General features: G+C 39.4%; 2 protein-coding genes across 2 annotated transcripts; both read right to left on the bottom strand.

Annotated features, from left to right (window-relative positions):
* Positions 1-3,613: 3,613 nt before the first annotated feature.
* LOC125121391 (olfactory receptor 1L6-like) lies at positions 3,614-4,447 on the bottom strand. Its single transcript, XM_047769618.1, has one exon. It carries the CDS (start codon positions 4,445-4,447, stop codon positions 3,614-3,616), a length of 834 nt encoding a protein of 277 aa, XP_047625574.1.
* Positions 4,448-15,446: 10,999 nt separating this feature from the next.
* LOC125121390 (olfactory receptor 1L4) lies at positions 15,447-16,453 on the bottom strand. The gene has a single exon (XM_047769617.1). It carries the CDS (start codon positions 16,389-16,391, stop codon positions 15,447-15,449), a length of 945 nt encoding a protein of 314 aa, XP_047625573.1. The 5' UTR covers positions 16,392-16,453.
* Positions 16,454-22,990: the final 6,537 nt, after the last annotated feature.

Genomic DNA, 22,990 nt, shown 5'->3' with positions numbered 1-22,990 from the left:
TAGCTCTGGTGGAGGGGAGTATACTGCGGGGCCCCCCTGGACATCTCTGAATAAGGTCACTTCTCCAAGATGAGGAAATATCATGACCTCCTTAATACATAGAAATTAACACAGTGAACTAGGCAAAAAGAGGAGACAGAGGAATATATTTCAGATGAAGGAAGAAGACAAAAACCCAGAAGAAGAACTAAGAAAATGGAGACAAGAAGTCCATTGGAGTTCAAGGCAATGATTATAAAAGTACTCAACAAACTTGGGAGAAGAATGGATGAAGAGGGTGAGAATTTTAACAAAGAGTGAGAAAGTATAAATAAGAACCAAGCAACATTGAAGACTAAATTTATGAATTTAAAAGAACGCTAGAAGGAATCAATAGTAGATTAGTTGATGCAAGGAATGGGTCAGCATACTGGAAGACAACATAGTGGAAATCACTGAAGCTGCACGGAAAAAAAGAAAAAAAATAATTTTAAAAAATGAGGGAAGTTTAAGGATCTCTGTGACAACATCAAGCAGTGTAACATTCACATTATATGGGTTTGAAAAGACAAAGGGAGAGAATTTATCTGAGGAGGTAATAGCCGTAAAGTTCCCTAACCTGGGAAAAGAAACAGACATCCAGGTCCAGGCAGCACAGAAAGTCCCAAAACAAGATAAGCCCAAAAATCATCATCAGAAGATACATCATAATTAAAATGGCAACATTTAGAGACTCCCACAGAGACCCCAAATGGCCAAAGAAACCCTGAGAAAGCAAATCTGGGTATTATGTTCCCTGATTTCAGACTATACTACAAAGCTGGAGTACTCAAAACAGCATGATACTGGCACAAAAACAGACACATAGATCAATGGAATTGAATAGAAAGCTGAGAAGTAAATCCACACACTTTGGTCAATTAATCTATGTTTAATCTATGATGCATGAGGCAAGGGTATGTAATGGAATAAAGACAAAGAAATGTTCTCTTCAATAAGCGGTGTTGGAGAAACCAGACAGCTATGTTTAAAAAAAAAAATGAGATTAGAACATTTACTCACACCATTTACAAAAATAAATTCAAAATGGACTAAAGACCTAAATAAAGACCTGAAACCATAAAATTCCTAGAAGAGAACATAGGCAGAGTACTCCTTGATATAAGTTGTAGTAATAATTTTTTTAGATATCTCTCCTGAGGCAAAATAAATGAAATGAAAATAAACATGTGGGACCTAGTTAAAGTTAATATATTTTACACAGTAAAGGATGTTAGTAACAAAATGAAAACCTATGGACAGGGAGAAAATATTTTTACATGATATGACCGATAAAAGGTTAATATCTAAAATACATAAACAACTCATACAGCTCAACATCAAAAAAGACAACCTGATTTATAAATGGACAGAAGACCTGAGTAGACAGTTTCTTAAAGAAGACATACAGATGGACAACAGGCACATGAAAAGATGCTCAACATCATTACTCATCAGAGAAGTGAAAATCAAAACTGCAATGAGATATCGCTTCCCACCTGTCAGAATGGCTATCATCAAAAATACTACAATTAAGAGTTCCTGTCGTGTCTCACTGGTAACAAACTCCACTAGTATCCATGAGAATGCAGCTTCAATCCCTTGCATTGCTCAGTGGGTTAAGGATGCAGCATTGCCATGAGTCATGGTGTAGGTTGCAGATGGGGCTTGGTTCCAGCATGGCTGAGACTGTGGCATAGGCCAGCCACTATAGGTCCAATTAGATCCCTAGCCTAGGAACTTCCATATGCCACAGATGTGGCCCTAAAAAGCCAAAAATACAAAAACAAAAACAAAAACAAAAAACAAAAACTACAAATAATAAATATCGACAAGGATTTGGAGAGAAAGAAGCCCTTCTACACTGTTGGCAGTAATGTAAATTGGAATGGCTACTATGAAGAACAGTATGGAGGTTTCCCCAAAAAATTAGAAGGAAGACTAATCCAGTTTTACACATGATCTAGCATTCCGCTTCTGAATATTTTTCAGAGGAAAACAAAAATGCTAATTTGAAAAGCTATATGCACCTTTTACAATCATTGCGGCATTATTTACCATAGCCAAGATATGGAAACAACCCAAGGGTCTATTGATAGATGAATAGATAAAGAAGGTGTGGTGTATGTATGTAATGGAATACTAATCAGCCATAAAACGGAATGAAGTCTTGCTATTTGTGACCACATGGATGGACCTAAAGGGCATTATGCTAAGTGACATAATCCAGAGAGAGAAAGAAAAGTATTGCATGTTTTCACTTATATGTGGAATCAAACAAAACAAAACAGAACAAAAAACACAACAAAACAAAGCCACACTCATAGATACAAAGAACAAACAGGTAGTTGCCAGAGGGTAGAAGTGAGTGAAAAGGGTGAGAGAGATGAAGAGGTACAAACTTCCAGTTATAAAATGAATACATCACAAGGGTGTAACGTACATTATGGGGAATATATTGAATATTATTGTAATAACTTTGTAAGGAGACAGATGGTCCCTGGACTTGATCCTTTTGGAATGCATAAAAATATTCAAATAATATGTTGTACAATTGAAAGTAACATAATATTGTAAGTCAACCTATTTAAATGAAAAAAGAATACAGTAAAAAACCCCACAGAGTTACCAACTGGTAGATTTGGAATTTTCATTTGACAGTCACAAAATTAGGGTGAGGTCATTTATTGTATCTATGATGCAGATGAGAAAAGTGAGGCTTAGACTGAATGACTTGGTCACAGTCACACCATTTGTGAGATTGAGTAGTAACTTGTTTCACTCAGATATTTAGGATCTTATTACTACGCAGGTACAGCAGCCTCCTGTGACCCAATTGTGAAGTGCCTCGGAGAAGTTATGAGCTGTTCTAAATGTCACAAGAGAATCCACTAGTCAGACACAAAGTGTTGGTACCTAAAATTAATAACTCCTGTGATGGGGACAGTGACCTTTTGAGGCTTTGTGTAAGCTGACCCACATAATGAACATTGAAAAAACATTACTAGAGAAGTTTTTCTTTGCTGTTTATTGGGAAACCTACTGTGCAACACTAATTATGAACGTGACACACATGAACAAGGGACTGCAAAGGAAAAAGAAAAGAAAGAAACTTAGTATAATACAGAAAGAAATCAATAACTGTGTCTCATTTTATTTTTTTTTACCAAAAAAGTACAATAATCTTATATTGCAGTTGTATTCTCTCCCTTACTGAGCTGTATTTAATATTTTTGGCCACACCCTCAGCATAAGGAAATACCCAGGCCAGGATCTGACCAGGGCCACAGCAGAGACTCCAGATACAGCAGTGACAATGCTGGAACCTTGACCCACTGAGCCACCAGCGAACTCCTGTAAGTAATCTTGAAGACAGTGGCCCTGATTGATTTATCTTTGCAATATGTTTGTAATTGAATGCAGTTCTTAGTATTTAGCACATGTTTCATGAGTCCTTATCGAATGAGTGAATCCTGAGATGTACCATACAGGGGTTCTACTATTCTGTCTTCCTCATCAGCTTGCGCAAGGCCTGCTTCATATCCTTATTCCTAAGGCTGTAGATAAAAGGGTTCAGCATGGGGGTAACTACTGTTTAGATAAAAGTGACCACACGATCTTTTGTCACTGAGTAGGTGGACCAAGGGCGGATATACACAGATATTATGGTTCCATAGAATAGTGACACAACTGTGAAGTGGGATCCACAGGTGGAGAAGACCTTGAACCTGCCTCTCCCGGAAGGGACCCACAGAACAGCATGGGCAATGTACACATAAGAGACAATGATGCAGAGGAAGGGGCTCATGATCACAAAGGAGCCCTCTGTGAAGGCCAAGAGCTCATTGACAGAGGTGTCCGAGCAGGAGAGCATCAGCAGTGGCTGGACATCACAGAAGAAGTGGTGGATGATGTTGGGCCCACAGAAGGAGAGGCGGGCCATGAGGATGGTGTGGGTGAGTGCGTGGAGGTGGGACACCAGCCAGGATGTGATCACAAGCAGGAGACAGCGCCTGGGGTCCATGGTTGTGGTGTAATGCAGTGGGTTGCAGATGGCCACATAGCGGTCAATGGCCATGACAGCCAGGAGGAAGCTGTCAGTGATTGCACAGGTCACAAAGAAATACATCTGTGTGAGGCACTGGGCAAAGGGGTCCTTCTTGCCCTTGCTCAGTATGTTTGCCAGCATCCTTGGCACAATGATGTTTGTAAAGCAGATGTCTACCAGGGCAAGTTTGGGGAGGAAGAAGTACATGGGGGTGTGGAGGTGAGCATCCCCCTGGATGGCTGCAATGATGACTGAGCTGCCAGCCATGTTGACCAGGTACATGGCCAGGAAGCTGGCAAAGAGCCACACCTGCTTTCGGGGGTCACTGGTCAGTCCCAGAAGGAGGAATTCAGTGATGTGAGTCTGGTTTCCTCTTGTCATTGCTCTCCTGCAAGTAGGAAACATGAAGGAATGTTAGGTGTGTGTCCTTGCCTGGAGTTTCCAGTTCTAAATTATTTCGAGTGCCTGGTCTAGTTGACAAGAGTATGGATTTCATTGTCACACAGATCTGACTTTCCATTCTGTCTCTGTCACTGTTTTACACTGAACATGAGTCCCCTTCTGAGCTTACATTTCCTTGATCCATAAAGACAGAAACTATGAAATTTACCTATTCTGTTTTAGCCAGGATTTCTTGCTTTCTGTTTTCCTAAAAATGAGTATCAGAATATCTTGGAGTTCCCATGGCAACTGGGTGAAATGAATCTGACTAGTATCCATGAGGACACAGGTTCGATCCTGGGCCTTGCTCAGTGGGTTAAGGATCTGGCATTGATGTGAGCTATGTTGTAGGTCACAGACGCAGCTCGCATCCTGTGTTGCTGTGGCTGTGGTGTAGGCTGTCAGCTATAGCTCCAATTAAACCCCTACCCTGGGAACCTCTATATGCCACAGTGCTGCCCTTGAAAAAACAAAAAACAAAACAAAACAAACAAACGAAAGAGTTGGTGTTCTTAGCTCTAGTCTTTTGGGGGAAAATTTTTGGGATGCATTTGGGAGTTTGGGTAACAATCTTGTCAGGAGTTCCATGAAACTGCAAAGTCTACAACCCTCCAGGAGGTGAAACTGTTTAAGCTGTATGATCTGAGGACAATACAGCATTCTGGAACTGTGTGGCAGAGGGCAGACCACTTTCTAGCAGCAGGAGAGCTTCTGCTTGGTTTGGTGAAACATTTTATTTTATGCAGGTTGATTGTATTAAGGATGGCACCAATGGAATTCTCACTGTGGTGCAGCAGGTTAAGTATCCAGCGTTTTCTCTGTGGTAGCATGGGTTTGATCCCCAGTCCAGTGAAGTGGGTTAGGGATCCAACTTTGCCACAGCTGCAGCTTGAGTTTGATTCCCAGCCTGGGAACTTCCTTATGCCTTGAATGTGGCTAAAAAAGAAAAAAAGAATGGCACCATGCAAGTAACAGGTGTATGTCCTGACAGTAGATTAGATTTGAGCTGAGTCCCAGGTGGTCATCTGAGCAGGAGAACTTAATAAGTGGTGCAGATATGCTGGCACATAACAGAGAGGACTAGATAACAAAGTTCTTGTCTTCAGGACCTGGATTCTTAACCTGGAAATGGGCACAGAGAAGCAAGACACAGAGAGAACAAAGCAGGACCCCTGTCTAGAAGGAACTGTCACTCTGCTCAGCAATTTATAAAGGCAGAGACTCAGCTGCCATGGAATGTGATCAGAAATCAATGACCTGCTGTAACAGCAGACTGAGGTAATCAATGGGCATGACATTTCAGTTAAGCATGATGAATAAACTCTGGGGATTTGCTGTGCAGCACTGTACCTGTAGTCAATAATACACTTAAATCTTTGTTAGGAGAGTAGATCTCACATTAGGTATTCCTACCACAATAAAATAAAATTATGTTGTAATTGCAGAACCTACTGAGTCAAGCCTAGTGGTCAGGATTGAGGGCTCTGAGATTAGTCCAGAATTTGAGTCCTAGGCTCCCTAATTCTTGGCAGAGTGATTTAAGTGTGCTGCTTAAGCATTATATCTTTGTTTTCTTATTTACAAAGATAAGAATTAAAGAGTATCTGCTTCCAACTAGTTATAAGGGGAGTTCCAGCTGTGGCACAGTGGGTTAAGAATCTGATGGCAGTGGCTCAGGGCACTGTGGAGATGTGGGTTTGATCCCTCAGCCTGGTGCAGTGGATGAAAGGATCCAACATTGTTGAGTAAATCACTGCTGCGGCTTGGATTCAGTCTCTGGCCCAGGAACTTCCATATGCTGGGAGTGCAGCCATAAAAAAAGCAGTTAGGATTGTAATAATATGCATGCAAATCAGTTAGTAATTTAGGTGGCACAGAATAAGCTTCTGATAAATGTCAACTTTAATTATTTCTGCTCTTTAACAACATTAATTAACAAATTTGTGTATATAACCTTTAGGAAACTGGCACATAATAGATGTTCAGACAGTGCCTGAAGAAATGTGTATAGACCTGAATAATCTCAGAGCCAGAAGAAAACTCAGAGATCATCCTTTCCAAACCATCACCCAGAGCAGGAACCCTAGAGTAGCCTTGACAGAGGTCATCTGGCTTGAATACATCTAGACAGAGAGAACTCACTGCCTTCTAACTTCATGGAATCCCAAGGACCCACAATATATGTATTTTTTGTCTTTTTGTCTTTTCTCTGGCCATACCCATGGCATACGGATGTTCCCAGGCTAAGGGTCTAATCAGAGCTGTAGCTACCAGCCTACACCACAGTCATAGCAACACCAGATCTGAACCACTTCTGTGACCTACTCCACAGCTCATGGCAACACCAGATCCTTAACCCACTGAACAAGGCCAGGGATGGAACCTGCAACCTCATGGTTCCTAGTCGGATTCATTAACCACTGAGCCACGATGGGTACTCTCACATCTATATTTTTGATGTTAAAGCCAGCAGTCAAGAAATCTAAACCTCATGCTTCCAATAGCCTTCCTTTTTGTGTTTTTTAATATTTCCAAAATTATAGTTGATTTACCACATTGTGCCAATTTATGCTGTGCAGCAAAGTGACCTAGTCATACAAATATATGTATTCTTTTTCTTATATTATCTTCCATCATGGCCTCTCCCAAGAGAAGAGATATAGTTCCCTGTGCTAATCACTAGGAATTCATTTCTTATCCATTCTGAACCAATAGACTTTCTTAACTGTCTTCAGTTATAACAAATGACCACAATTTTGCTTTTCTCCTTCCTGTGGAATTATTGATTTGTTAAGCAATCAGCAAGCACTCCCTGAGTGCCAGCAGTCATGAGAGGTCCTGGGGACACAGAGGTGAGGAGACACCAAGTCATTGACCACATATTCCTGAGCCTTCACTTTTCCATGTCATCTGTCTCCTGCCTTCACTGTCACCTGTACCCCTGCCCCCAGGACACAGCTTCAAATCTTCCTATATCTCTTGTCCCATTCTTCCTCTAACCCATGGTTGACACTCCTGTGTGACGGACATGTCACTGGTGAGGTATCGTGTGAATAGCAAGACCTAGAAGTCCAAGAATTCATCCTTTTTATCCAAAAATATTCTTCCTTCATTGGTCTTATAGATTTTGTTTCAAAGGAAAGTTTTTAAGACAAGCTTTCAGCGCTACAGAAAATTTCTAAACCTAAGTTCCGATCTAGATCATGTATTTGCAGAGGGTCAGGTGAAATGTCAAGGAGGAGGTATTGGAGACATTCTGGGGTGACAGACGCTGGACTTTTACCCCTCAGCATCCTCAAGCTACACTCTTCCTCTGAAAGGGTTGATCCCTTTGGAGTTTCACCCACTCAGAGCCAAACCTCCCTCCCTTTTGTGAATGGAGAAGGGAAAGAAGATGTGAGGAGGAGTTTGAAGCCTTCAGGGAAATACAGGAGGCAGGGTGTGAAGGATGAGATAACCCCACTTTTAGCCCAACCCTGGCATTTAGTTCTGCATGTAACTGGACCACTAGTTTTCCTTCTTGGTAAGAATGAATGTATCAGATAGGAAAGTGTGAAAGTTTCTCACACTCCAGGTTAGAAATACTCTAGGTATAGAGTTGAGGATACCAGCTACTTACTCAGGTAAGTGATGGTGACAGCCAGGGTCTCCTTCTCCTCAGCCTTATTGGCCTGGTGTCTAGAGGACTGGAGGGCTTGGGGCATAGAGGGAATGTTCAGAGCAGGCCAAGGAAAGGAAAAAGCCCCAGATTCCCAAGGCAGGTGTCAAGACCTGCAGTATTGAGTGCCTGTGATTTTTGTCTCAGCCTAGAAATAAGGTTATCAATTCCTGAAGTGGCCACTTTTCTTCTCCCTCCTGAGAGGCGACCCCTCCATGGAGCCCCTGGCACTGGAACATGAGCTGTCCATCTATCCACAGATATCCACCACCTGTCACCTTCAGGCTCTGTCAGGTGTTGATGGATTGGGTGGGGGCTTGGAAGTACCTGACTGTCCTGCATATGGCTTCATACCAAGGAGACAGGAAGCCTCCCCAGGTACCAAGCCCACGGAACTCATTAAACACCTTGCTTGGAGAAAAGTAGAAACCTCTCTTTAGATGCAGTTCCCTGGTGGTGTAGAGGTTAGGATTCGGCACTTTCACCACTGTGGCCCAGGTCCAATTCCTGATCTGGGAACTGGGACCTCTCAGTAGAGACCAAGGAAACCCAGGCTACCATAGCATTGGTTTTCTTAGAATCCTAGATGATTAGTCCTTTTTAGTTTAGTGATTTCTAAAGAGACAGAGGCAAATGCGTAGATAAAGCCTGGGGTCTCTCCCAAGTGGTGGGGGAGAATGTAGAGTCAAGAGAATAGTCCAGGTCTTCACATAAAGGTTCTGTGGTGAAACTTAAAAAAGATTCTTTGTTGATTATTTGGTACTTATATAGCCACACCTCTCAACCCATCTATTAAAAGAAAACTAATTTAAAAAACTACACGACATAATTTTTACCATTTTAACCATTTTCAAATGTATAGTTCAGTGGCCTTAAGTACACAGATGGATATATACATTTTCTTTCATATCTCAACTTGGAGAACAGTACTGAAATATTCCATTGCATATGGCGGGGATGGTTGGGGTAGCAGAGGGGGACTCAAGTGGCTGATCAGGAAATGCAAATACATTTGGGGCAAAATCTAGTGAAATCTGCAGGGGGTCTTGATGGCTGTGCCAGCCACGGATTTCTTCAGCAGAGAGAGCTGCTGGGGTCACTGGCAGAGCAGATCCCTGGGAACTGTAGTTTTTGTCCCTTTATGGCTGATACTGCAAGTCTCAATTTTTCTTCCTTCTTCCTAGAAATCTCTATATGTCTCACCTTTGCAGGTCTCTGGGTTGGGTGAAGCTGGGCCCTCACCTGGTGTCCCCAAAGCCTAGGGAAGCTAGTTGCTCACTTACCACTCTTTTTTTCCTGAGAGGGGAACTCCTTCCTGCTGGGGAGTTCCCCTTGGCACCAAGCAGTGCCAGCCTGGAGTATGGGCTGATGCAAGCAAAATGAAGCTGTTTGTCCTTCCCTTTTTGTGCTTTAATTCTCAAGGGTGTATTTTTCGACATTGTGTTATTGAAGTACCCCCATCCTTCTCTCTCTCTTTTTGGCTGCACCCATGGCACATGAAAGTTCCCAGGCCAGGGATTGAACCCATGCCAGAGTGGCTTCAGTGAATATGCTAGATCCTTAACCCCCTGAGCTGTAAGAGAACTCCTGAAGTCTCTTAAGTAGATTCGGGAGCTCTCCCAGAGCTGTTTTTGTTGGTGGAGAGCTGTCTAGTTGCTCATCTTTGTGGGTGAGGGGTAGATGCTGGGATCTGCTTCTCCACCATCTTGGTGACATCACTCCATTTAGTACTAGTTCTACAGGTAAATATGTGCTTGCTGTTTATCACCTGTTCTTAAGTTGCTGTCTGTTGAGTCATCTTTATTTCTGAAACTTGTGTTGTATTAGGTTCCTCAGAAGAACTTGAATAGTGAAAGAGGTTTTCATACTGAAAGTAATTTTGATGGGACATGAAACCTTAGCTCATATATTCTTTCTTATCTCCATGTTTTTGTGTAATTAGCTCTTGTTTCATAAGATTTTCAAATATAGGGTCTTGTACTTTCTGAGGTATCTGGTTCTGTTCCTCTGCTCTACTTTTATTTAGACCTTCTTTTTTTTCCCCTGGTATTATTATTTTTTAAAAATTGTGTTTTAAACTTATGTTTACAAAAGGGGAAATGTGGTGGGGGGTTAAAAGGGGTGGAGATTGATATATACATATTCTTTTTTCATTTATTTTTTTTCTTGTTTTATTATTTAATTTTTTTCCACTGTACAGCATGGGGACCATATTCCTCTTACATGTATACATTTTACCCCACCCTTTGTTCTGTTGCAATATAAATATCAAGGCATAATTCTCAATATATTCTTATATATAAAATAGATGGGGAACAAGGGCCTACTGTATATCACAGGGAAAGTTACTTTATGGGAAAAGAATAATGTATATGGGAAAAGAATCTGAAAAGGAATGGATATATGTACAATTGATTTAGCATGCTCTATGCCTGAATTTAACACAACTTTGTAAGGTAACTACATTCCGATAAAATTAAAAAAAATTGTGGTTAGTAAACATGTAACATGAGATCTCCCTTCTTATATATTCAATTGTAGGGTACAGTATTAATGATAAGCATGATTGTTGTACAGCAAGTGTCTAGTGTTATATGACAAACTCTTTACCAATTGAACAGCAATTCCCCATTTCCCCTCCTCCTATCCCCTGGGGACAATCATTCTAGTTTCTGTTTCTATGAATGTGCCTGTTTCAGCTACTTCACATTAATGGAGTCATGCAATATTTGTCCTTCTGTCACTGGCTTATTTCACGTAGCATGACATCTTCCATGTTTGCCATGGGGTCATATATTCCAGAATTTCCTTGTTTTTTAATGGCTGAGTAGTATTTCATTGTAGGTATACAGCATATTTTCTTTACCCATTCATTAATGGATAATTAGGTTGTTTGCCTACATTGGACATTGTGAAAACTTCTGCATCAACATGGAATTGCAAATATATCATTGAGATCCTGATTTCAATTCTTTTGGACTAATACCGAGAGGTTGGATTGTTGGATAATGTGGTAGTTCTGTTTTTAAGACTTTGAGGAAACTCCACCCTGTTTTCCATAGTGTCTGTTTCATTTTGCAATCCCATCAATAGTGTACAAGGGTTCCAGTTTCTCCACATCCTCATCAACATTTGTCATTTGTTTTGTTTTGCTTTGTTTATTGATAATGACCATTCTAACAGGTGTGAAGTGTTATCTCATGTTTATTTTAATTTGCATTTCCCTGATTGATTACTAACACTGAACATCTTTTCATATACTCATTGGCCATTTGTATGTCATCTTGAGAGAAACGTCTATTCAAGTCCTTTGCCCATTTAAAAATCTGATTATTTAGGTGCTTTATTGCTATTGAGTTGTAGGAGTTCCTTATATCTTTTGCAGATTAACATCATATCACATATACTTTTTCTGCAAATAGTTTCTCCTATTCCCTAAGCCTTTTTCACTCTGTTGTTTCATTTGCTTTGTAGAAAGTTTTTAGTGTGAGGTATTCCCACTTGCCTGTTTTTGATTTTGCTGTCTGTGTTTTTTGTGTCATATCCAAGAGATTATTGCCAGGGCTAATGTCAAGGAACTTTTCTTCCAGGAGTTTTATATTTTTGGTCAAATATGTAAATCTTTATCAATTTCAAAGTGATTTTTGTAAATGGTTTAAAATGAAGGTCCAAATTAGTTCTATTGCACATGGATATCCATTTTTCCCAACACCATTTATTGAAGAGACTTTACTATCTTCATTGTATATTCCTTTTTCTTTTTTCTTTTTTTTTTTTTTTTGACCAGACGTTCCTGGGCCAGGGATCAAACCTGAACCATAGCACCAATATAAGCCACATCAGTGACAATGCTGGATCCTTAACTGGCTGGACACCAGGGAATGCTTGATTATATTTCTTGATGCCTTTGAAAAATCCAACTAGTATCCATGAGGGTGTGGGTTTGATCCCTGACCTTGCTCAGTGGGTTAATGATCTGGTGTTGTGAGATGTGGTGTAGGTCACAGATGTGGTTGGCATCTGCTGGTTCTGTGACTTTGGTGTAGGCCAGCAGCTGTAGCTCTGACTCAACCCCTAGCCAGGGAAATATGCCACAGGTTCAACCCTAAAAGCAAAAATAAATAAAGAAAGAAAGAAAGAAAGAAAAGAAAAAGAAAAAGAAAAAAAAAAGAGAGCAAATTTGTTGATGGTATGCATTTGGTTTTATATCTGGATACTCTGTCCTGTTCCATTGGTCTTTATGCAAATACCATACTATTTTGATTACTGTGGCTTTGTAATATATTTTCAAAATATGGGGTATGATGCCTCCAGCTTTGGTTTTTATTCTTAAGATTTTTTTGGACACTTTGGGTCATTTATAATTCTATATGAATTTTATGATTTGTCTATTTCTTTTAAAAAGACAATTGGGATTTAAGGATTTAAGGAAATGACATTGAATCTGTGGATCACTTTGTATATTATGGACATTTTAATAATGCATAATCTTCCTGTCCATGAAGTCTTTCCATGTATTTGGGTCTTCTTTAATTTCTTTTCTTTTTTTTTAATAATTTTTTTTTTATTTTCCCACTGTACAGCAAGGGGGTCAGTTTATCCTTACATGTATACATTACATTTACATTTTTTCCCCCACCCTTCCTTCTGTTAATTTCTTATATCCAATATTTTTGTTTTAAAATGGATAAGTCTTTCACCTCCTTGGTTAAGTTTATTCCTAACTAATTTATTCTTTTGATACTAGTGATGGGATTGTGTTTTTAAATTTACTTTTCAGACTGTTCATTGTTAATGTACAGAATCACAAGTGATTCCTTAATTCACTTCAGTCTGGTTCTTTTTACCTTCCTCCGTTGAAACCTCATTGCCAATGTCATCTTGTCATTAAAGTCTCATTACCTAAAACCTCATTATCAATGGCCTCCTTGTCATTTAAGCCGATGGACAATCTTCCAGGCTTATTTTGCTTAAAGTTTCACCACATTTTGTTGTGGATTAATAACTGCTGCCTCTTGAAACTTCTTCTATTCTTGGCTTATATGAATACTTATTTTCAGTCCTCTTGGCTAATACCTCACCTCCTATTTCAGCCTCTTCAGTGTCAGAAATACTCAGCCACTTCCCTATACCCTCCTCAATTTTCATACATGCCTCCTTCTTTATGTCATTCTCTCTGATCAACAGGCAAAATAGGCTCAAAAAACTAGATTCTTCTTAGTTCAACATTATGAAAAATTGTCAACATTTACATATATGTGAGCCTACAGCAAAAGGACCCCAGTCCATTTTCCTTCATGATATTCTCATCCATGGACGTGATTATAGCCGTATTATTCCACTGTTGGAGTCAGCCGGCCTCCCAGGTGTCTGTATGGTAGAAGGAGGACTGTGAAGAAGTTTCTTGGTCTCCCAAGGGCCATACAGAAGCAATTTGCCTAACCTGGCAAGGTGTTCAGAAGATCTGCTTGGATCTTTTTTATGATTATATCTAGGTTAAGAAGGGACTTATTCTTACCAGTGCTTTTTAGCAACCTCCAAGGTCAATTTCTGGGCTCTATTGTTTGGATAGCAAATCTTTTATGAAAGTCCCCAAACATTACCTGCCCCTGAACAGCAGCAGGACATCTAAAGGAATTGCTACATATTCTAAAAAAGAAGAGAATCTTGTTCTGACTGAGAAGTTTAGGGTTAATCTTTCTGTCAAAAGTGTTACTGAATTGTAACTAATTATCTATTTCTCTTTATTTGAACTTTTTGGGATATCTATAAGATTTTAAGTAAAAGATCTTGATTTCTTAACAACTATGTGTTCTTGAAAAAAGGAATCAGGTTCTAATGGCAGAGGGAGGTTCGAGCTAAAGAAACATTAGGTTTCCTGGGACCAAAATACTTAATGAACTTTATAAATTATGGAAGGTATTGTTAATGAATTTATTTAATGTATTCTATGTATTTTTCATATTCTAATGTGATTTATGTATGCGGCTGAGCATGGAAAAACTGGCATATAAATAGAGGAAGTAGAATGTGTAGAGATCTTCCAGGCCACCCTCCCCAAAACTGAGTGATTGGTGGGAGATAGTGGTTAAATCCAGGGGTGCCTGTGCAAATAAAAAGGCTTTTGCAAAAGAAGTGTGTTTCCTGGATGCTGATGGCTTCTTGAAAATTGGAGGTGGACATAGTGAGAGCTATGGCAAGGACTTTGATGTTGGGCCCCAGGCATCCCTGTGTTCCATTAGGTTCTTATGTACCTTTTGTTAAATCTTTCTTTTTACTTTTTTTTTCTTTTTAGGGCCATACCGCTGGCATATGGAAGTTCCCAGACTAGGGATTGAATTGAAGCTGCATCTGTGTTGTACACTACAGCTCATGGCAATGCCAGTTCCTTTAACCCACCGAGCAAGGCCAGGGATTGAATTTGCATCCTCGGGTACTAGTCAGATTCATTTCCCCTGCATGCCAATGGGGACTCCTCTCTTGGTTTATCTTTAAGGCCAAAAGACTTGTATTCAACTTCAGTTTCTGCTGCTTATCTTGACTGAAACAAGTTGCTTATCCAGGACATAATGAGTATTTCAGTAAGGACACTGGCCACATGGAGAAAAGAAATAAAAAGGAAGGGAAAAGGTGTTGAGTACTGCAAATTCACACTGTGATGACACTTTGGTGTTGGGGGAAGTAAATCTGTTTTATAGATTCTTCTGTCCACCCCCAATGCCCACCATCCTATTCTCCCTGATGTCAAAGAAGCCCCGCAGGGCTTTTCACCATCTCTCACACACATCCCAGTGTTTATTGCTTTTACTTGCTTGGATGGTTTCCACATTTGAAACACTCTAGTTCCTTGTCCTTTTAACTTTCATCTGTCAAAATTCAATTCATCCTTAAGGAATTTTCAAGAAGATTTTCCCCTATACTCTATGGAGTCCATGTAATGTTTTATAAATTTGAATAGGATTTTCTAGTTCCTTGAGCACTGACCATTGTCAAATTTATGGAAGAGTTGTTTGGAGACACATTTTTTGCCCACTATTTGGGTGGCAGAATCCTTTCTCTTGAAATCTGGATTCCTAGCAGTAATTAGCCTGTGAATGATCATAAAGTAATCAAGGTCACTGTATAAACCAAACGATGCTGCTTTGATATCAGTGCTCTCACTGTGGTGCAACACCACTGCTTATTACCTCTTTGGGTTACATCTGAAAATGCATAGGAAGAAAGGATAACCTGATCACCTCTTAAGTCCCACCCCAATTGGGACATCCTGTCATGTCCTTCCTATGAGTGAATACTGTCCCTTAGTTTCCTGAAACCCCTCTTCATATCTTTGTTTCTCAGGCTGTAGATGAAAGGGTTCAACATGGGTGTCACTGTCGTGTACATAACTGTGGCCACCCGGTCCTTCACCACTGAGTACATGGACAGAGGTCTAAAATAGACGTAGATGATACTTCCATAGAACAGAACAACCACAGAGAGGTGGGAGCCACAGGTAGAGAAGGCCTTCCACTTCCCGCCTACAGAGGGGACTCTGAGCACCGTGATGATGATTCGCAGGTAGGAGAAGAGGGTGCACAGGAAAGGGGTTGCAATGACAGCCAGGGTCTCAGTCATGACCACCATCTGGCTGGAGGAGGTGTCAGAGCAGGACAGCTTCAGCACAGGCTGGGTATCACAAAAGAAGTGCTTGATGACGTGGGAGGCACAGAAGGACAGGCGGGACATGAGCAGCACACGCAGCATGGAGTGCAGGTGAGAGATGGTGCAAGAACCCAGCAGCAGGAGGAGGCAGTGCCTTGGGCTCATAGCCATGTCATAATGGAGGGGGTTGCAGATGGCCACCAGCCTGTCTATAGCCATAGAGGCCAGCAGGTAGCTGTCAGTGTTCCCAAAGGCCATGAAGAAGTACATCTGGACCAGGCAGCCCACATAGGCGATGGACTTTGTCTCTGAGAGTAAGGTCACCAGCATCTTGGGCACAATGACTGTGGTGAAGCAGATGTCCATGAAGGACAGGTTGCTGAGGAAAAAGTACATAGGGGTGTGGAGCCGGGTGTCAGAGTGGATGGCCAGGATGATGAGTACATTGCCCACCAGGGTGACCAGGTACATGATGAGGAAGACAGCAAAGAGGGGTTTCTGAAGCTGAGGGTTGGAAGAGATGCCCAGAAGGATAAAGTCTGACATGCTGCTGCTGCTGTAGTTTTTTGTCTCCATGTCCATGTCCTTGACCTCCTGTACAGAGTTTGGAGGAGCCCTGGGTGAGATGTGAAGTTCAATTTGACCAAGATGTCATTGTCTCTAATTGCCAGCCTATAATAAAGAAGCCTGCTGCTCTTTGTTAGGATATTTCCATCAGCAAAGTACAGAGATCAGGGGGTAAAATCCAACAAGGGGCAATTTAAATAATTCCAAGATGCTACCTACATGATAAACTAAACTTTTTGTGGATGTTGTTAGGAACTTATAGGCTGCCTAATTTGTCTAATCTCTCTTTTTTTTTTTTTATTCTGATGGCCACAGCTCCAGCATATGGAGGTTCCTGGTCTGAGAGTCAAATGGAAGCTGCAGTTGCAGGCCTACACCACAGCCACAGCAATGCGGTATCAAAGCCACATTTGCAGCTTGCAGTAATGCCGAATCCTTAACTCACTGAGCTAGGCCAGGGATCAAACCCTCATTCTTACAGATGCTGTCAGGTCCTTAACTAGCCAAGCCACAATGGTAAATCCTGAGTTCTTAATTCTCTCTTTTTTTTTTGCATTTTGTTAATATATAATGATTGTCATTTTTTTTCATTATACCTGGTTTACAGTGTTCTGTAGGTTTTCAACTGCACAGCATGGTTACCCAGTTACACATACATGTATACATTCTTTTTTTCTCACATTATCATGCTCCACTTAATTTTCTTTTGATAGATTCTTCTTCAGTTGTTTTTTTGACAAACTCCATAGTCCCAGCTCATTTTTGTCCTTGTAGGGACAGAGGCTCCTGTGTCCCACCTTGAATTGTGATGCTTTTATACCCATGAATGAGGTCATCTCATCACCAAACTTTCCTACTCATGTCAGATTCAATCACTTCTCCTTGGTATCCATAGAATTCAGATGAGACTTCTTTAAGTCTTCAGAGAAAAACCTGCTTAATATTTATTTAAGCATTTCTGTTTGGGTGACATGCTCTGGACACTTAGATTCTAAGGTTTTGCTTCCAGGATGCTACTCCAGATAGGAACACTATCCAGAATGGCCTATATTACTGAGATTAATCCTTTCAATATATTGAAATTTCTGATTAAGTAACTATGAAGTTCTTGGTCAGTATTACAGGAAATTAAACCTTGAATGTAAGAGCCCCCTCATCACAAATGTTCTGGAAAAGGCAAGGCAAGAATGATCTCCATTACCACAATCAAACTACACTACTCAGATGATAGTCTGAGCCATGCAGGAAGCAAAAGGAAAGAAACAGGAGGCATAAACTTAGAAAAGATGAAATTGTCACTATTTTTAAGTAACTTGATTGTATATCTAAAAAAATCCAAGATAGTCATCTGAAAATATTTTAATGCTGTGACGATTTTAGCCCAGTGGCCTAATACAAGATAAATACAAAGGGAGTTCCTGTTGTGGATTAGTGGGTGGTGAACCTAACTAGTATCCATGAGCCTTCATGTTCAATCCTTGGCCTCTTTTAGTGAGTTAAGGATCTGGCATTGCCATGAGTTGTGGTGTAGGTCACAGACACAGTTGGATCCCACATTACTGTGGCTGTGGTTTAGGCTGGCAGCTGTAGCTCTGATTTGACCCCTAGACTGGGAAGTTTCATATGCCACAGGTGTGGCCCTTAAAAAAAAAAAACACTGTAAACCAAGTAAAATGGAAAAAAATTAAAAATCATTTAAAAATAAATAAAAAATAAAAGCCAAAAATATAAACAAGATAACTATATAAAGATTAATACTCTTCATATACCTGAAATACATACTGGAGAACAAAATTACAACTGATGGTAAGAAGGTCTGAAAAATAGTTAGAATCCACCTAAGTGGGGGGAAGAAATGATAAAGAGCTATCTGAAGCAACCACAACAGAACACAAAAGGAGAGTCTGAATAAATAGAAGACATTTTAGGAATATTTCCAAAAGGTGAAGATTCAGTATTTTAAAATGTCAATTCTTAGATACCACATATAAGCTTTTCCATGCAATATTTGTCTTTCTCTGTCTGACTCTTGTTTAGCAAAATGACCTCATGTTTTAAATGGAAACATTTCAGTTTTTCTAAAGGATGAATCTAAAAAGGACGAATTCATAGAAGCAGAGAGGGTTATGGTGTTTGCCAGGTGCTCAGAGGTGGGGGAAATGGGGAGTTGTCAGCCAAAAGGTACCAGACTTCCAACACGATGATTAAGTTCAGGGGATCTAGTGTACAGCATGGTGACTAAAATGGAAATATGCTATTATATACTTGAAAGTTTCTAAGAGGTAATACATTTACTTCTTATTTATTCTATTGAGTTATAATTGACATATGATATTATGTAACTTTAAGGTGTACATTGTGTTGATTTGACACATTTATATATTGCAGGGTGATTAACAAGGACCCATTATCTAACACCTCTATTACATGACATAATTATTTCTTTTTTATGGTGGGAATCATTGAGATCCAGTCTCATATCATCTTTGAGTTTATAGTACAGTGTCTATCATCACTATGCTATACATTGTATCTCCAAACCTTACTTATCTATTGGTTGCAAGTTTATACCCTTAAGTCTTCACAATTCCTCATCCCACAGACACTTGTAACCACTATTCTACTTCAGGGAGTAGATTTTAGATGTGTTGACCACAAAAATAAAGATGGTAATTATGTGAGGTGATGGATATGTTAATTAACCCTCCTGTGTCAGTCCTTTTGAAATATATGTATATCAAATCAGCATGTTGTACACCTTAAATGTGCACAGTGTTATATATAAATTATACCTCAATAAACCTGAAGAAAAGTCAGCTCTTTTCAAGTCAATAAAACTCAATTCACAAATAATACTAATACCCCAGGGGAACTTTTATGGGATTTGAGAAGCTCATTCTAAAATTCATCTAGAGGCATGAACAGTGTAGGAAAGACAATTCTGAAAAAAAATGGGACAATGACAGAGAACTTTTCTAGCCCCAAATCATAGCATATAATAGTGAAAAACAATAAGGTAATGGTATACACAGAGAAAAAAATCAATGGTTCATAAAGAGTTTTGTATACCTGTATTTGCACATCATATATAGATCCGGGTCTATGCAAAATTTATTTCATAGCAAAAGAGAATTGATGGACTGTTAAAAATGTGATAATACTTGTGACAATTGGTTCAACATTTGGAAAAAAATAGATTTCTATCTAACCCATACATAAAATAAAACCCATATGAATGAACAACTTAAAATTAAAAATATAAACTCTAAAATAATTAGCTAAAAACAAAGGAACCTATTTTTATGGTCTCAGAAGGGAGATGCCATCCAAAGCAAGAAATAAAATGTAGAGGCACAGATGACAAAATACCATATGCAAAACTGTGAACATAACATCAAAAGAGACCCCAGGGAAAGCTAAGATATAAACTGTTGACTCAAAGAAAAAAATCTGCAACACATTTACCAAAGAAAACATAGGAGAAGATGTTCAACCTCAGTGGTGATCAGAAAATATAAATTAGACTGAAATTTAATTTTTACCCATGAGATTGTATAGAAGTTCAGAATAGGCTTCCCCAAGATGTGGTATTTTGGCATGTAGATTAGTTTGCCCCAAAGGCAACTGAGACCCAGAGAAACTGTGGGCTTCAGAGAAACGACTGCCCCTCCATTACATACCTAGAATTGAAATTAAAAAATAATTATTACCAAAGATAAGTTTTCTCTAACTGGTCCCATGTCTGGCAGGGCAAACATCTAATTACCAAGGTCTGCTGTTCTATTTGTCTTATGAATGAACCTCTGACCTGGAGAGCCCAGGTTTCTATTCCATTCCACAGCCCAGGATGGCCTAGTGACCTCATTGAACCTTTCAGTCTTTAAACTTCTGTGTATGTGGGGTCTCTGGCCCTATCGTGTATGGAATTCTTGTACAAATAAAATACAATTTGATTTTCTCCTATTTTTTTTTGTCCCATGTTGATTTGATTCTTAGACCAGCTGAAATAGCTTTGAAGAGTATAAAAATCTCTCCTCTCCAAAATGTGGTAAATATTTTTTTTAAACAATATTCAAAAGGAAGATGAGGTATCACCTCACAGCAGTAAGGATGGCTATCATTAACACATCAACAAATAACAAATGCTGGAGAGGGTATGGACAAAAAGGTACCCTTCTTCACTGTTGGTGAGAATGTTAATTGGTACAGCCACTATGGGAAACAGTATGGAGGTAGCTGAGAAAACTAAATATAGAACTACTGTATGCTCCAGCAATCCCACTGCTGGGCATATATCTGGATGAAACTTTCCTTAAAATAGACACATGCACTCGTATGTTCACTGCAGCACTATTCACAATAGTCAAGCCACGGGAACAACCTAAATATCCATTGACAGATGAATGGATTAAGAAGATGTGATACATATATACAATGAAATATCACTCAGCCATAAAAAAAAGACAAACTGTTGCCATTTGCAGCAATATAGATGGAACTAGAGATTCTCATACTAAGTGAAGTCAGCCAGAATGAAAAAGACAAATACTATATGATATCACTTATTTGTGGAATCTAAAATATGGAACAGATGATCCTATATAAAAAAAAACCCCAAAAAACCAAAAACAAAAGCAGACCATGGCCAAGGAGAGCACAATTGGGGTTCCAAGAGGGGAAAAGGGAGGGAGTGGAATGGATGGGCATTTTGGGGGGTTTTTGGATGCAAACTGGTATATTTGGAATGAATGGGCAGTGGGGCTCTATTGTAGAGCACAGGGAAATGTCTGTGATTGGGTCACCTTGTTGCACAACAGAACTTGAAGAAACATTGTAAATCAACTATACTTTAAAATAAAGAATCAAACAAATAAATAAATAAAAGGAAGGAAGAAGACCCTCACATACACTGATAGAGGATAATCAGTGTAGACCTTTTGGTAGTCTCTATCAGAATTGAAAATCTTCATCTCCTTATCCAGTAATTCTACTCATACAAATCTACCCATTAAAAAAAAATACTTATCTTGAGTGAGGACCATACTGGCAGTTTTTACATTCCTGACAAAAATCCTCCTGATTATATTTGGCTTGTTTTTGAAGGATAACATTTATTGGCTACATAAAATATAACTCATGACCTTACTGATTCATTAATATAAATAAATAAGCACACAGTCTAAATTGAACCCAATTTTGAATAAAAGTCATATCTTTAGCTCCCCCCAAAATTTCTTATATACATGTGGTGCAAAGATATGTACACACGTTTTTATCATTGCATTGCTTATAATATAAACTAAAATAAAGCAAGCAAATAAGCAAAACAACTCCCAAGAGAAACAATCTAAATATCCACAAATAGGTGAATTATTAAAACAATTTATAGTGAATTTGCATTCCTTATCACATAGTCTAAAGAATTTAGATGGGTAAAGTCAGCATTTATTCGCCCTCAATATATACCACACACTGAGATAAGCGTGTCTTTTTCACTTTATTGTCTCCAAATCCTGAGGTAAGCATTATTATATCCCTATTTTACAGATTAAAAAAAGGAGTTTATCAAAGTTAAATAACTAAGTAAGTGGTAGAGCTGGGATTTGAGTTCAGGCAGTCTGGCAGCAGAATGGGAGCTATTCCTTGCTGTGCTATGTCATCCCTGATACACTACTGTCTGTGGTCTTTTGTTAAGTGACAAAAGCAAGTTGCAGAACAATGGGTACAGAATAACCTCATTTTTTTCCAGAATGATGTCCCCTTTCTATGCTGTTTTTGTTGTAGTGTGTGTGTTTCTATGGTGTCGTTGCCTCCTGAAGCGAGAGTGAAGGGAGAGAGTGGGGAGTTCCTTCTGTATTTAACTTTATATTATGTGTTTGCATTTGAAAATAAGGGAAATATGTTTCTTTTATTAATTTTACAATGAAAGGTGAAAGTTCCCTAAAATTCTACTTCCCAGAGAACTAGAGATGTATGTATGCTTTAAAGTTTTTTCCTCTGCCTGGATCTATACACATATTACATTCAGAAATAGGGTCATAATACTTTTTCCTCCATTCACAGATAGTGTTTAAATGGATAATTTTGTACATGAATATTTTGCACTCCTGAGAGGTTTCTATGGCATAGAATACACTCTGAGAAATGGGCAGCTGAGTTGGAGTTAGGAACATGGAACAGGTTTAGTAGATACTCCTGATCTGAGACAATTACCCTTCATCCCACTAATGGGACATGTACCGATGTGACTCTGGACTCTTTCCCCATGTCTTTTCCTGTGCCTTTTAGCTTCAGTCCTGGGACTGTGTTTTCCCTGGGGATGAAGGGCTATCTGACCCTCCTTGTCTTGAACCTGGAATTCCTCAGATTTATGTGACACTTCTCAGGGCAGTAGGGAGCCTCCTTCCCATTTAGCTGAGACTGATAACATTGTATATTCCCTCATGCCTTGGGCCGGTCCTTTCTCCCATTTTACCATCAGTAATATGGGCATGGTTCAACTTTTTGCCTGCAAACTCTTGTTAGTGGAGACTCATATAACATTAAGCATATGCATATAACCGTGATAATATCATAGTGTCAAATCATATGCATTAAATATGTGCAGATTTGTA

The sequence above is a fragment of the Phacochoerus africanus genome, chromosome 2 (genome assembly GCF_016906955.1).
Source record: "Phacochoerus africanus isolate WHEZ1 chromosome 2, ROS_Pafr_v1, whole genome shotgun sequence".
NCBI lineage: Eukaryota > Metazoa > Chordata > Mammalia > Artiodactyla > Suidae > Phacochoerus > Phacochoerus africanus.
Note: the sequence above shows the minus strand (reverse complement) of the source record. Positions and strands in the feature narration are given on the sequence as shown.